Genomic DNA, 16,418 nt, shown 5'->3' with positions numbered 1-16,418 from the left:
CTGAATTTTCATTCTGAACCCAGAAATTCAGGAGTCCTTGTTTGAAAACCATACAAACTCCACCATGTTCATGGCTACTTCTCTTTGGTGTTCCGAAGAGACATGTGTAACTGGCTGATTTGATCATTCTGTGTTTGTAGCTATATACACACATGTACAGGAAGTATAGGAAGCAAGATAGGCAGATGTGTAAGGTTTCTATATTTACTCGTATTAGAAAACACAAATTAATCAACTGCTCAATACTCTGTGTTTCTCATCTTGAATCTTGCAAAAAGACACCAGACACCTCACAAAGCATCCATCAGAAAGCAGAGACAGTGAGACCCCCTTCTACATATTATTTAACCAGACACGAGGAATACTGGCCTAAATTGGAACAGATATGCAAATCTATACAAGCACATAGCATTTTCACCTACACATAGACTTATTGATAAACTTTATCTAAGTTGAGATACGAAACAGGCTTTCATTTATTTTGGCTTGAAAACTACTTACATTTGACATCATGTCAAAATAAAAGGGAATAGATGAAAAGACTGATATGTAACAAGGATAAAAGGAAATAAAAAATCAGGAGAATAGCAAAATTATAAATACACACACATACTTCCAAGGGAAAACAGAGACGAGGGTCAAACTACCCAAAGAAGCTTTCAACCAAGACCAGAGGGATAATTAGCAAGTTCATCAGCCCAGAAAGACAGCTACATACAGTTTGTGCTCATTAGTCAGAAGTTGCCATCTTGTCTTCCAAAAAGATGGCTTTAACTATGCCATTTTACAGTGATCAATAAACACACCAACTGGTTCATACCGTATTCTTCTGACAAAGATGAACACCAGCCTAATTTGCAAATCATAACCTAGAACATTAGTAAATCCAACTTGATAAAATTCAAGTGGAACAGACTTCTAGTTTTGTTTAGTTGTAACTACTTAATGAAATATTTGCTATCGTGTCTGCAGAGTGATTAGAAAACTTTCTCCTCTGTTCAGTAGTCAATGGACTGTTAAAATGAGGATGATATGGCTTCATCTGAGTGTTCCACCACGCTACTACTGCAGCGGGGTGAGACTTCATGGACTCTAGGAGAGATGAGACTTCCTGTCAGTCCTTAAAGTGCCTTGGAAAAAAACATTGGCAACTTTCTCTGTTGAGATGAATACAAGAGAATTTGGGGCAAGCAATATTCCAGCCTCCCTTCTTTCTTTCATCCACTGCTGCAAATCACAGGCATTCTGTGGGACAAAATTCACTATGGAGATACTACAGAAAAATGACATTGGGTGTAAACCCACATTTTAAACCTAATAGGCATGTGGCCAGTTTAGAGGGATGCTGGATAAAGCACATTTCGACATTCCACGGGTCCTCTGCACCGATTTAACCAAAGACCCTCCTGGCCTTCAGCTGTTTTCAGCCCCCTCCAGTGCAGCCAGGCTTTCTTCTTTCATTACAGATTTCAGCTGAAGAACTTTCCTCCTTTTGTCAATGTCTATTCAAAATTGCTCTTCAGCTTCACTTGCAACCCACAGACAACTGCTGTGTCCTCGTTTCTTTTTGTTTCGATCATAAAGACAGGATTACAAAAACACAATTAAAGCAGCAGCAATATTATAAGAATTTGAAGATAGAGGCTCCATTAAGTCTCATATGTACAAACATTTTCATTAATGAAATAATAGGTTTCAGAACAATTCTGCTCATTTTCACTTAATTGCTGGCTAATAGGGTCTCTTGGTGTGTCACTGTGTGTGTTCTGAGGATTCCTTCTAAGGGAAAGATAATATAATATTCTGAATTATCTTAGATAAGCTCTCAGGACTGACAGTAAGAGACACCTTCTCATGGCAGTGTCTGACTTTTTGCAATAAAGTGATTTGAACAAGTGCCATGAAAATTCCCATTTACTCCCATTATTTACCACCAATTTTATGGCCAATTTCAATGCCTATTACAGCTCTCTAGTACTTTACCACAGTATAGACATTGCTCTTAGAAAGATGAGGGCAGAGCGAAAGAGGAAATATTCAGCTTGTAAAGGTCACAAAGTGAGCAGAATAAGGGAATTCATGGAAGACTTACTGCAATGATTAAATACTTATTACCCACTCAGATATACCCTGCAAACATCTTACTAAGGCTTAATTTTAGGAACCTTTCTCAAGCTTACCTAATCACAAGCTTTTTCTTACATACAAATATAAACCATTTTTGCACCTGAAAGAAGGACTGACGAAAGTAACCAGCATTTTTAAAGCACTTTTCAATATTGCTATTGTTTAAATGATACTCTGCTAATTACATTGTGCTTAGCTTGAATCCCATGCTTCAGAAGAAAATTGAGGGTCACTGAATAAAGAATAATTTGCAGTGGATCAGTTTTGGACATGTGCAATGATCCTGTGTATTCTCTGCTAGTAATGTACAAGATGGCAATATCATTATAAACCTGCTAGTGACCATTTCAACAGTTATGCTCTATGAAATGCCACTATCTACACACTTCTTTTGCTAAATCTGGGTAATTGATACCCAAAGGGTCAAAACAGTTCCTGACCCTCCGGATGGTTAGAGTACAAGACTCTCAGCAGTACAGTCTCAATATGCCATCATTATTTTAGTCTCTTACAATCACTTAAGTAAAAAGAAAATGGGATTTTTTTTTCAGAGAAAAGTCTCCCTTTTGTAATCATATTTGCTTTTAATCAAGAAACCATAATTTTGATGCTTTAAAGACAGAGACAATAATTTCTGCTGCTTCTGACACAACCTATTTGGAATTCAGAACGACGAGGAAGGCAATTAACTGACATTTTTCTACATAATAATATAAGTTAGGGCTCTAAGGCTTTGTCTACACTAGGGAAATTTAGACGAGTTTCTCACTGTTGCTGACACTGGCTTGGCCAAGGCACTGTTAGGAATATGCAAGGTCTAATGCAGACAAACTCACCAGCCTCAAAAATTGCTGTCAGCAATTAAGGCTTTCTTGGAACAGAACAGAAATAGCATTCACAGGTATGAAAATCTCTACACAAGTAATCCAAAAACTCATGGGTAAGACTCACTCCATCTTCGAAGGAAATTTATAACAAGCCTACTGTTTAACCAAAAATATTCCCAAATAATGTCACCATCCTTCCTTAATTCTTTTACTTTGTTGAAGCCTCCATTTCTTTAAAAGATATTTTAACTTTGAATAGTCTACTCCTAAAATATTTCTTAAGAATTCTTTGAAATGTTACTTTTGAATAAAAGCAGGAAGTGGAATGCTTGAATTATTTTCTGAGTATGTAATTTTTCATCAGCATTTCTGTAGAATAAACCCTAAAAGATGCTTTATAATATGACTTTCTCACTACACGAATCTGATTCTTTGGTGCCTATCATCACACTTGCACAATATTTAAAAGCTACTCCTCCACCTGAATGGTGCTTTTAAACGAAACTTCTTCTATTTAAAAAATAAATCATTAAAACATTGCTGGAAGGAATATGGTTACAAATGAGGATATTGGCAGAAATCCAATGTTATTGTGAAGGTAGGATATTCACACTAGTGTCGCTGCCAGTGGTGATTAATTAAAAGTCGTTAGATACCTGAAGCCCTAACAGTTCATTCAATATGATTCCCATTGCAGGAATGACCTGCTTTCACTGACAAGATATTTACGCAGGCAAAAAAAAAAAAGAAAAGGAAAATCATGATAGCAAAGCTCAAAGACACAGAGATATAAATGTTCATGTTTTATTCACAGTCCTCGCTTTTAGTCTGGTGGTTTGCGTATCAGGAGAGGTGATTTCTGTCTCCACAGTATAGTTAATCAAGAAATCCACACAAATCAGATGGTAGAACTGCAGAGATCTGAGGCTAAACCCCCTGTGACTATGGAGTAACAGAAAGGTAATGGAAGAGCGAATGAATGCAGAGAATGTGGAAGATGGCAATGGAAAAAATGGAGGAATGATGAAAATACCAAGTGGAGAGAGCAAAAAAAAAAAGCTCCAACCCTTCACAAGTTTATCTGTTGGTGTCACAGATTTTGTTTGCAGCAGATGCTTCAACTTCCTTGTGAACAGTGCAGAATTTGGCAATTATGAATGAAAGACATCTTCCCATAAGCATGAAGGATTTAAAATTATTTGCAATTTTTACATTTGTCTGAAGCAGTTTGAATCCTAAATTATGCAAGAGAACAACCTCAACAAAGTCCAGTTCCTATGATATGCATATGGACAGATAAATCTTTGCCCCATCAGTCACACATCCTGCTGACACCTGCTCTCCAGATGTTGGATGAGCATCATGTCGCATACTAAATAATCATATTGCCAATTAATATATTTTCACATACATAACACAAAATTAGATTTTGAGATCTTTCTATGTAACTGACAGGAATTTAGGATTAATAAGACACCATGTTTAGTGAGGCAAGCCTATACAATCATCAGATTACACTGAAGTCAAACTAGAATCAAGAAAAACAACCCCAAAACACCCATCTTACAGGCTGTGTGCTAAGGAAAAGCTAATAGATGCCACAGGAACATAGCGCTGGATTTTCTCTCTAACACAATCTGTGACGATCTATAAAACCACTATGTAGTTCTACTTTATATAAAACTGGTAATACGAACCACAAGGAGCAATCTAGGTATCAGGACACCCCACCCGCCCCCACCTCCGCAACTATATGTAAAAATAAAGCACATCATCAGTGTTGTAGTGTTTTTTGGCTCTTGGGTCAGAGAATCTGTGTTTCTAGCCATCAGGTTGTGAACACATACAGTTGAGCTACACAAAGATTCAAAATCCAAGTAACAAGAAGTCAACCAAAGATCACATTTGTGGGAATTCATACTGCTTTATATACCTACCCTCATACTGCTTTATATACCTACCCCTGAATAAAGTATCTTATTTTCAGCTGTTTAACTAAATTAAAAAAAAATCAAAACAAATCAAAATAGGACTCTCCTCAGTCCATGAATTGAGACACTAAAAATGGTTGATTAGAACCAAATGCAGATTACATGAATCAGTCATTTTTTACTTATTTTGTTATTTACTGCTTTGCCAATTACATATTAATTTGGTTAATGTAATACGATTTTAGCTTCTTTCTGCAAATCTTTGGAAGTGACCTGAATAGGCACTAAATATGTATGGTCTTTAAACATCAGGCAAAGGGAGTAAAGGATAACTTCAGTTGTACACAACATGTTCTTGAGTCTAAGGAAATAAGTTCAGTACAGCACACTGGTAAAGAGTTCACAGCTGCACATTTACTCCACTTACTTGTGTAGATAATCTTGTTTCTAGAAGAAGAATACAATTGCTACACCAATTTAAAAGCACATTTTACCTTGATTCAAATTTTCACTCACAGGGGCAAGCTAAAAAATGCATTAATTTGGGTTAGCATAATAAATTGTGGATTAAACTTATTCAGACTAAGTCACTTGTACCCCTACAAAGATGAGTTCAAATTGTAGACAAGGGTTCATAAGCATTCAATGCTTATTAATCAGACTTTCTCCAGACAAGTTCTTCCTCAAAGTAGTTCCAGTATGAAATAGATAAATAAAACATCAGATAAACTATTATCTCACACAAAGTGAGAAACTCCTCTAAGGCTGCACTGGAAGTAAATAGTTTAGTTTACCTTAACTTTTTTCAACTATACCACTACTAGTTTAATACCTGTTATGTGATATTCATTTAGTAAAAACCTTAATGTCCTCTCCTTTAGACAATACCAGCCACAGAGACCTACCTGTCATTTGTTTTGCATGAGAATTTCAGAGAGGAAGGTCTTGTTTAAAACCCTTCAGCACACATGCACTGAGGTCCCACGGGGCTACAGCATGCTCCTTCTCCCCGAACCTTATCTTTGACAGGGAGAAAGGATGACACGAGGGTTCACCCACTCTGGTGTTTTGCTTGCCCTTCTTAGCATCCTCTGTATATGTCTTGGGACCATCCCGAACTGACAGGGCTTGAAGAATTCCAGTCCGAGGCCAAGACCCTGCTCTCCCTGCCCTGAAACAATGGGTAGATGGCACTTGAGAGAAAAATGCAATGACCTTTTAGTTAAGGCGTTGGGTGGACTCAGGAAAACTGAGTTCAATTCCTGGCTTTGCAATGGATCTTCTTCATGACCCTGGGCAACTACCTGTGCCTTGTTACAAAATCTCGTGCCCCACGTAAAACTGTTTTGACACTGTATCTATCAATAATTGACAGATGCTGTGCTTGGGCTCTATTTCAATAGGTACACAGCGTGGGAAGCAGGTCAGAGCTCAGGATGATGTTTGAGAGTAGAGCTATAAATCATGCCGATGAACCGCAGTTTCTGTCGTCTTTCACATCATCTTTTATACCTCATGCAATCACTTCATGCGTTTAGTATTTCTATTACAAGTATTACATGTCTATTTGCATGAAATTTGTCCCTGACATTATGGAAGATAAAGCTATCACAGTTTTATTGATTGAGCAGAAACATCTACATATGTTTTCCATCACTACTATGCCATGCGGGTTGATGAACTGACATATTTAACTAAGTAGAAATGGAAAAATACAGGAAAAGGAAACAGAGAGACAAGATGACTCAGCCGAACCTGCAGCCCATAGATTTCTCAATGTCCTATAATCTTTAAAGTTTCTGTGACAGAACCGAGCTCTTCAGCTATCACTTCAGTATTTTAACTTGAACATAATCCTTGGCAAAATGTATTCAACAAACTGGAGCTACATGTGTCATGTTGAAACATATCATGCAGATGTTAATATACTGATGCAGGAAGAAAATACACCTTCATTTTGACAAGAAAACACAAAACTTAGGTAGTATATAGAAAAGCACACTAAGCAATGATTAATAAGCATTTGTCTAATGAAGGGGCTTCTACTGGTAGAATGAGCAAATATAAATCTGCTTTAATCAATCAACCTTAAGAAAAATTATTAAATAAAATAATGGCTTAGAAAAATAAAAGCGAATACCCACAGACTGTAAAAAAAAATTTTTGGTAATAATATGCTGCTGACAATTCACCAGATTTAGCAAGGTAGAGCGAAAGAAGAACTGACCTCCCGAGGACAGATGATTCTCTTGGGACGTGGTGCCTCTTGTTGCAATTGATACACTGCCAAACACAAAAATGTACAGATCATTAGAAGGTGGCAACATACACAAACTTTTATTCAGACGAGTCTTTTTAGCCAGAGGCTGCAGAGAAAAATGCAAATGTAAAGAAAAGGACAGCGAACGGAGGTATTTCAGTGTATCTAAGTCATTTATATGAAAATTGGTTGTTGACCTGCAAACTAACTAAAGTGGTCATTGGTTTAACTTTTAGAAGGATTATCTCCTTTTGTACTTTTTATTACATTTATATACCAGGGAAGACTAGTTCTAGCTAGAAAGATTTATTTGGTGTATCTCAGGATAAAATCTCACTTTTGCATATACCATGCTGTAACAACTCAAGAACAGATTGCTCACCCGTAACACTGGTGGTTTTTTGGATAGGCCAAGAAAAAGTTCAGCACGTTTGAAAGTATTCACCACAATCTCATAATTTATTTCATGATTTGCTGGCAATTACTGACAAGCAAGCAAACATTCTTTTCAGAGCAATTACGCCCTATTCAAATGGCCCTGGATCAATTTAGTGAATCTTCTGAGGGCTAGAGGAGAGAGACCTGAGGCTAGGGGTAGTTGCTGAACCCTGGCCTCCAGCCTCTTCACTGCATGTATTTAATGAGATCCTCTCCTTCCTTTCCACTCCAGAGTCGTGAGAAGAAGCTGACATGCAATGACAGTAATCAATTCCAGTGCAGACAGACTGTCTCTCCATAACTCCAGTAAAAATCCCAGAGGTTTGGATTGCCTCCATTGACAAAGGCCTTCTGTATGCTGACCTTCTTGTATTTGGAAAGATCATGTCACGTCTATGAATTTTTCTAAAAGACTTGAGTTTCTAGGACAGGGCCCTTCATAATTCTTGTGAAGCTCAGAATTATGCCCTGAAAGGTGGTAGTTTATAGGAAGAATATAAATGCCTGTAGGTTTGATAAACACAGAAGCCCTGTTGCAGAAAGTCAACTGAAATGGTAGGTGCTACTCTTCAGCACCTTCTCCCACCTTCTGCACCTTCTCTTTAAATGGGGCTAGGAGCGATGAAGTCTGAGAAGTGGGGAAGTCCTCGGCTTGCACTCAAGTTTGTTGCTCAGGGGATGTGAAAGCTTTGGGGCCTTCTGTTCTCTGCTAATGTCAAAGTGGAAGAAACAATGACCTCTCCTTTTCCCAACCCAACCTTCATCCCTGGTTCCTTGGAGGCACACAGAAAGAGAGTTCACGATTTTTTATATTCCCTATCAGTTTTAATGCATATGGACATGATCCAGCTCTGAATTCGTACTGAGGCTTTGGATTTAACCTGCCCCATTCAGCACTGCCAGATCTCCCACTACTTTTGCACAAGATTCATGATAACTTGTGGTCTTTCTTACCTCTTGCAATTGTGTGACTAAGATTTAAAGCCTTCCTTTTACTCTTTTGGGATCAAATGACTTGTGTATCCAAAAGAATTGCCAAGCAAAGCATGAAAATTCTGCTTCAAAAATCACAGATCGTTTTTTAAAACTCTGATTATCCTGGAGCCGAATGTCATGATTTGAGAGTCCATTTCCAAAGGTCTGAAGTCAGCATAACCACTGATTCAGCAAGTTACTGATGCTTAATACCAAGCATATCCAAAAGGAAGATAGCAGCTTTTTTCTTCCCCCATATATTTCCAGTAGGGAGAAGGAACTCTAAGGATTCAAAATATTGCAAGAATATGATTGCTTCCCATTTAAAGTAAAAGATCTATTTCACCAATTTATTAATTTCAATTTTAATTGAAAAATCATACTTCATAAAAATCGTACTTTTCAATAATCAAACCTGCTAAATATTAACTGACATAGCAAATTAAGCTAGTGGAGCTGTTTCTAAGATAACCTTGATAGCTGTGGTGCAAAACAAGTTGGTCTGAAGAACACACAGGAAGCCTATTTTGTGATGTGCTACATTTATAAGGAACAAGAAAAGCAAAGAGCTCTCTGAAATGACCAAAAGGATCTCTGAGGTTGATAGCACTGGAGAAGCAAGGAAGGAGAGAAGAGTCAGCATTTCACAAAACAAAGGAAGGAATGACTAACAGCAGAGGGCAGATCTATGAAACACTTGAAAGCAAACACAAAAATCTAGATGCTGATAGGATGCAGTGGGATGAATCAGTGCAGGGATTCACAATGAATGCAAGGAAGACAAATAACTGTATTTTGAATAGACTAGAAAAGGTTGCTGTCATTCTCAGAGAGGCACGGGTAATTAATCTGCACAATAATCTGAACTGAGAAAGATATCTGATTTAGAAATACATCAGAGGAAAATGTAGTAAGATTATTAATATTAATATTAATAAACAACAACAACAACAATAATAATAATCATCATCATCATCTGCCTTAAATGTGCAGGATGAGAAAAAGGCCCCAAGTAACAAGCATGATTGAGATCGTGAATGGTGGTAATCACAGAAAATATCATGAATGGAAAATGGTTTCCTAGGAAAGATAAAGAATTCAGATTTGACCATATTAACTTTAAATAGAAAGACATTAAGCTGACAGAAAGACAACCCAGTGGAACTACTGGAGAGAGATGCAGCACCATTAGATGGAAGGAGAGAAGACAGATGGGGAAAAGAAAGAAAGGACTGAGACCCACCAGTGGCAACATGGTAAGGGACACCAAGCAGTTCAACAGGAGACAAACAGCAGAGAAGAGACAGATAGGCACACAGCTGCCAAGGATACCCAGAAAAGACGCACAGCAAGACAAGGGTAGAGGAGGTAAAACAACAGTGAAAGTGCAGCTAAGTGAAAACCTAGGAAAAGGCAATTATCTCACAGACTAAGGTATTAAGGAGCAAAGCAAGTGTGACCCTACAAAAAGTTTTCTAGAAAGGTTCTCTCCTGTTTCTGCTTCAAATGATTGCTATATGAAAGCCTGCTAATGGGCTATGAATACAAGTACAATATTATGGCTAAGGTGACTTGAGAAAAATGTGCCCTACAGCTGAGTTCCAATGAGCACAGACACCTCATTAAGTGACCTCATTTTCAGAAGTGCTGAACATCCTGCAGCTCTGCCTGATTTCATTATATACTTTTTCCAAAGTGCTGGGCACTCACACTCTGGCCAACATTGGTGAGACCCCAGCAGAGTCCAGGGGATGGTCAGAAGTACAGAAAGCACATGCCCCTCACTTACTTGTTCGAATGACAAACAAGCCTTGCCCTTCTGCCTCATTTTTCCCCCTCCACCTCTGAAAATCTTAAAACAGAATCCAATGTATAAGGATATGGTTAACTGAAATAATAGAAAACCACACTTATTTAACACAGTGGTAAGCAGTGATCGACATCTGACCCAGTCTATTCCAGCATTTAGAACTGACAGGCAGGTTAGAGACAAACCCACTGTGATCGTAATAAAGATGACACTTGAACATAATGATGCATTATTATTTTACCCCTGAGAAAATTAACCTTATAAAAAGTCAACTGCATGCAAAAAGAAAATGTATTATTACTGCTTACAGAACAGCATCAGACAGGGAGTAGCTTTTTGTTCAGCATCAGATGCAAATTAAATGCACAGTAATAACACACACTAAATATTAGACCAAAATGCAGCACTGCAATAGAAAAATGCAGTAGCTTTTAATTGGTCCTTGAACATCTTTATCAGATCCATAATTCAGATAGTTTGCCAACATTCATAGTATCATAATCACCTGGGAACTTATAAAGTTAACAAAACTTTAATTTGTTATTGAATTTCTAAGGGAACATTTCTTTGAGATGTAAAGTAACTAGTCAGGATATATATCTCCCTTTTGTTCCTGCTAGAGGAAAGTCTTGTCTCATGGGATGAATATGGGAAATTCTACAATAAGTTTTAGAAAGAACTGTCTAATTCCAAAACCTGATCTGTCTATGAAACAAACAGATGACATGCAAAAATCAACGCTTACTCCTTCTCTGCCACAGAAGAAGGACTATGACCAATTTCATCATACTTTTGTCATTCTGCAGGGCGCCAGGAACTCAAGCTTTCTCCTTTAACTCACCTATGACTGGTGTTCAGTGATGCTCCAGCAGAGAGGAAAAATTCCTATCATTGCTTTTATAAAGCAGCAAAGAAACATACTACCTTCTCTCTGAGAATGCTTCATAGAGTTCCTTAGTTTTACCTCCTGGGCCTCATCTCAGTCAGGCATTTATCCACGTGCTGAGCTTGAACAGTATGAGCCATCCTATTTCTGCGGGATTACTCACATGCTTAATTAGGAACCTAAGTGCTGGCTGAAATAAAGCCTTAATTTCTAACAAAACTGAGTCTCAGACACTGTGCTTATTATCTGATGAAGGGCAGAAGGCAGGGGAACTTTGTGAGGAGCTGAAGCATGGCATCAGCTGATGCTTTGCACGTTGCCACATTACTTCACACCAGCGTACCGATCTTCAAAAATGCAAATAAACACTGAAGTGGCACTGACATCAGACTTGCTTAGCACATGCCAATCTCAACAGTGGTAAAAGGAGAAAACGAGTGGGTTTACATCTCTTCAAAACTCAAGCACGTATGTGCTGTAGCTGTAAGTCAAAAATGACTATGCTGTTTCAGCAGTCAAACAAATTGCCTACTTGTCACATGAAGCACTGGAGCAAGTTACCCACAAAGCTGGCAGAGGCTCCATCCCTGAAGGTTTTCAGGACTTGGCTAGATAAAGCCATGGCTGTTCTGCTCTAGAGCTGACAGTAGTCATGCTTCGAGTGGGAGGCCAGATCAGCTCACCCCAGAAGTCCCTGCCAACCCACGTCTGTGATTCTTATCTTCCTTTCTTTCCTACCTCAGTGATGGTAAAAAGGCAAAATGCCCTTTTGTATAATATTCCTAACACACAGCGGACTGCAAAAAAAATCTGTTATTGGGTATTTATTTGTTGATCTGTTACTCAGGTATAAATGCCATCAAATCCACTGCCTAGAGACTGCTGGCTGCTAGTAATGTTCCAGATTTTTTCCCCAAGGCCCTTCCTGGTAATACAAAATTATTCTTGCCACGTTTTTTATTCTCTGTGTCCCATCTCTATCAGAAAAAGTCTGAAAAACCTTGTAATTTGTGAAACCTATGTACCTTCTAACAATTCTTCATAAGCAAGTGAGGATCTTCTGCATTAGAAGTGTCCATCTTTTCCAAATACAGCTGAAACAAGCTTGCATATTATGGCAAAGAGTAAGGTTTGGATTCTGAAAGCTGTTCCACTTTGATCAGCATTTGCCCATGGATTTGTGAAATACTGTTTATTTGAATACTTCGCCTGTATAAACAGGAAAATCTGCCTTTGTTGAGAAGTTAGAAGGATTGAAACCTTGATCATGATGTCAATAAAAGGCAACAAGGTGCACCTAAATCTATCCAGGACTTAAAAAAAAAATCAAAACTGTACGCAAAGTATCTTAATAGTATGTTAGCAAACTTTAGAAGTTACTAGCTAAAATACACTGAAAATAAAGGTTAAATAGCCAGTAAACACAAACTGCTAAGAGTGAAATACATACACTAAGTTAAAACTGAGACAGGACAGTAGACTGCATCATAGACTAATGCTATCGTTGGACATAACCTCTATAATTAATTTACCAGATTGGGGTTTTTCTAGTAAAGAAGCATACATTACCTAATGTTGCAATGAAAAACGTATGTCTGTGGCTAAGCGGTCTCAGCAGTAAATCTCTGTAACCTTAAACTATTTTCTGCATTTTGGATCTGTGTAACTTTTTCCAAGGTCATTCGTGCATGGGGTTCAGATGCTGAGGCCATGACTTTGTCATTACCACAATGTTGGCATCCTACATATATCTGAATAGGAAAGTATGTATTCATATTCTGTTAGTTCATACTGGGGTTTTTTAATTTTAAAAAACGTTTCCTTGGACTATGTGTAAGCTATCAGGTAAAAGTAACCAAACTTTTTCACTTCATGCAGTGATCTGTCTACTGCACCAGTGGGGCAACTAAGATAAGGTAAGTAAAGGCATGTGCTTATTCCCTGACTTTTTAATGAAAATCTCCTGCAAAAAAGGAAACACCTGTCGTTTCAAATCCTGGTCTCGTCAGAGTCAATGAGAGCTTTTCCACTGATTTTGAGTAAGCTAGGTTCCTCTTCTAAAAAAACCTGCTCAAGTGTCTGCTTGTTTCCAAGTACCCAGCAAAGTACGCTGGAATAGTCCAAGTCAAATCAATACACTCTTGCTCACTTTTAAGGAGGTTTCTCTTACACATTCAAAATACTGCAACAACAAAAAAAAAAAGTCTCTAGAAAACAGTAATTTTGTAATTTAATTGCATACTCAAATTTTGGTTGAAAAAATCCCAGTCCATTCTGAGGCAGAATGTCATTCTCAGGTCACACAGAGGTGGTATCTTTGAAGTCAGCAAGGTAGTTTAATGTGCATATAAGTGAAGTCAACAAGTTTATTCCAGTCTTTAAAATTATACATGTACATGCATGTAACTACTGTGAACCTTGTCTTTTTGTAGTTCCATTTTGGTGATGGCACTGTACTGAATTTGAAGTTGCCACAATAAAAGAGATTACTTTTGCTTAGATTAGTTCTGTATCTGAAAACACAAAAAAACCCCAACCATCTGCACCCAAAGCTACAGTTTCCTTAAAGTTCCAGTAAGGGTTTAAAATAAAAAGATCAAACTTAAAGACCATCTTTAATAAGGGTTTTAAAAGCCAGTATTTTGTCTTAGATCTGTGCTACTTTATTAGAAAATACATTTGGAACAAAGGAGAAAGAGCATAAAATATGCTGCACTGTACTCTACGTAAACAATTTTTCTAAAGGCAGACAGGAAGGTTCAAAGAACTGATAATGGTGTCTCCAACTTCTAAACCACCACTTCAAAAATCAGTTTCTATTGCTAAGGATCAAAAATATTATTATCTTAAAGTGATTTGGTGACCCATATAAAAAGACAAGTATACTCAAGCCTGACCTTTAGTAAACACATGAAGCATTAACCTCTACCTCTGGAATCCTTCCTGAAAATCTGAGCAGAGAAACCATGAAACCCAGGATTTGCACACTTGTAAGAAAACCCAGAAAGCCTGGCACTCATAACCCTGCAGCACTTGCTCCATGGAGAACCAGAAAAGTTCAGGTTTCGCTGTTGTCCCATACAGTAATTTCTACAAGCATCTACTACATTTATGCCTTTTTTGTAAACAAAGAAAGGGAAAAGACCTAAGAGTGACATCTTGATAAGGTACTAACATTATTCAGATTTCTTGTATACTCACAGTATGATTTCCATATTGGAGGCTGGTATTCTTCAGCATCTAAAATAAAAGTAAAAAGGGGGAAAGAAATCAGTCAATTGGCCACTGGGTCAAACTGTCAGCATGCATTTTTCTGCTGAGACACCTCAGCTTGTCAGCAAAATTCACATTTCTTTCCCAAGAGAGACGCTAGCTCATTTACAGTAGTTTCCTATGTGAGAGAAGAATATAAATTTCAACCACTTGCGGATCCAGTGTGCTTCTTCCAAATTATTCAAATGTAACAGGAATTAATTTCTTACCAATTTGCATATAGTTTCCTGACTCACCAGTATTTTTAAAATAATTAACTAGACTGGTACCTACATTATTTATTTACTTTATGTGGCATGATAAACCAACACATCGCTACTGGTTTCCAATCAGGCTTCTAACCCCACTATTAAGATTTTAGAATGTGCATCAATGAATAACACATGCCTTAGCTAAAAAGATGCAGAGCTCAGGCTGGACTCCGATGCGCAGACCTGACAGTTCCAACAATGAGATTCAATTACACTCCTGGAACCCCCTAGAATATGTAATTGGCATATTTTCCAGAAACGGCATCAGCAAAAAAAATAAGTTAGAAAAAGGAAAGACTGCAAAACCTGCAACTGGAAACAGACAATTACTACCCTTACCGTCTGAAGGGGCACAAAAAGAGTTGGTATCTTCTCTTACTGCAAGAGTTATATAATATGGCTGGGTAAATTTTTGGCAGGGGGAGGAGAGCTTCTGTTTTTAAAAGTGTAAATTTGTAGAGTCTGAGCTAAACCCCCCCCTGTTTTAAGAGCCCAGCAAGCAAAAGGCTCTCCAGGCTGGGAGGCAGAGTAGTGCGATTGGCGGGCACGGCGAGTGTACTGTCCCACTCCAGAGGGAGGTTTCCAGCTCTCTGCAAGAAAGGCTGTTGCTTCAACCTCCAGGAATTCCAGCAGAGGCCAAGCTTGAGCAGTAGGAGTTAAATAAGTTACCATACACCAGCCACAAAGGGTGGGGTACCAGGTAGTAGTTTGACTCTAAACTACCATGTTGCCAAACTCTTCGAAGAGTCATTTACAGGGGTATGTCATTAACCTCGTAATACTGCGCAAGTTAATTAAGGTGTTTGGTATTTACTAAATTTCTACTTAAGTTATGCTAATGTAATTCAATTATAGTTGCATATCTCATGCACCTTGTCTATTTATATACACACAACCACCTTAAATATATCCCTGCAACAGTTTGTTTACTAGGAATGTTAATCATTAACTACCATCTGCCACTTTTAACACTATTGTTTTAAAAAAGGATAAATCTAGCAATGATCACAGTTACTGCCTGGAATAATACCCTGTGACAATTTGCAGATATATTGATTGGAAAACCTGTTCCATTTCAGTTTCCACTTCACAATTTTGCTAAAATTCAAAACGCTCCCAGACTGACAGAGTTATACCGTGCTGTAGCAATCCAAGAGTAATTAGCTTGCAAGTTCATTATACAGAAGGATTATTTTAAATTATATGAAGCTATTCATGAGACCAGTGAAATTCATTCATCCAAAAGCTGACTAATTTTTTCTCCTCTCACATTATAATGGTAATATATTACTCTTTTTTTTCTATACATCTGTTGCTCCATGTATAGTTTACCATAACACCATAATATTGTGTATTAAATTCCTCTGTCATACTTCTGCATTACTGCAAGAGAATTTCTGAATTTGCTTGTTCACTTAATGTATTTTTCCAATAGGAGAAACATTGAGATAATGCAAATATCTGATTATCTATACTTGTGACTTCAGAGAAGGAAATAATAGTGGGAGAAACAATGAAAAACAGACAAGTATCAGTTGTTGCTTTAGTCTTCCAAATTAATTAGAAAGAGCACAGTAAATTGAACAGTGAAAGCTGATCTACAAGTGGCCATAAAGTGCTTCATTAGCTTGAGACAGACT

At 37.7% G+C, this 16,418-nt stretch overlaps 1 protein-coding gene across 2 annotated transcripts in view; it reads right to left on the bottom strand.

Annotated features, from left to right (window-relative positions):
* Positions 1–16,418, bottom strand: part of CHN2 (chimerin 2) — a 167,177-nt gene that overhangs the window by 84,403 nt on the left and 66,356 nt on the right. For both annotated transcript variants that reach the window (XM_059818276.1, XM_059818277.1), the window contains exons 2-3: positions 14,456–14,494; positions 7,113–7,168 (exon numbers count right to left, since the gene is read on the bottom strand). In XM_059818276.1, coding sequence (XP_059674259.1) covers positions 7,113–7,168; positions 14,456–14,494 — 95 coding nt within the window. The remainder of the gene's footprint in view (positions 1–7,112; positions 7,169–14,455; positions 14,495–16,418) is intronic.

This window comes from Gavia stellata, chromosome 6 (assembly GCF_030936135.1).
Source record: "Gavia stellata isolate bGavSte3 chromosome 6, bGavSte3.hap2, whole genome shotgun sequence".
Lineage (NCBI taxonomy): Eukaryota > Metazoa > Chordata > Aves > Gaviiformes > Gaviidae > Gavia > Gavia stellata.
The sequence above is the reverse complement of the archived record's forward strand: the minus strand, read 5'-3'. Positions and strand labels throughout refer to the sequence as shown.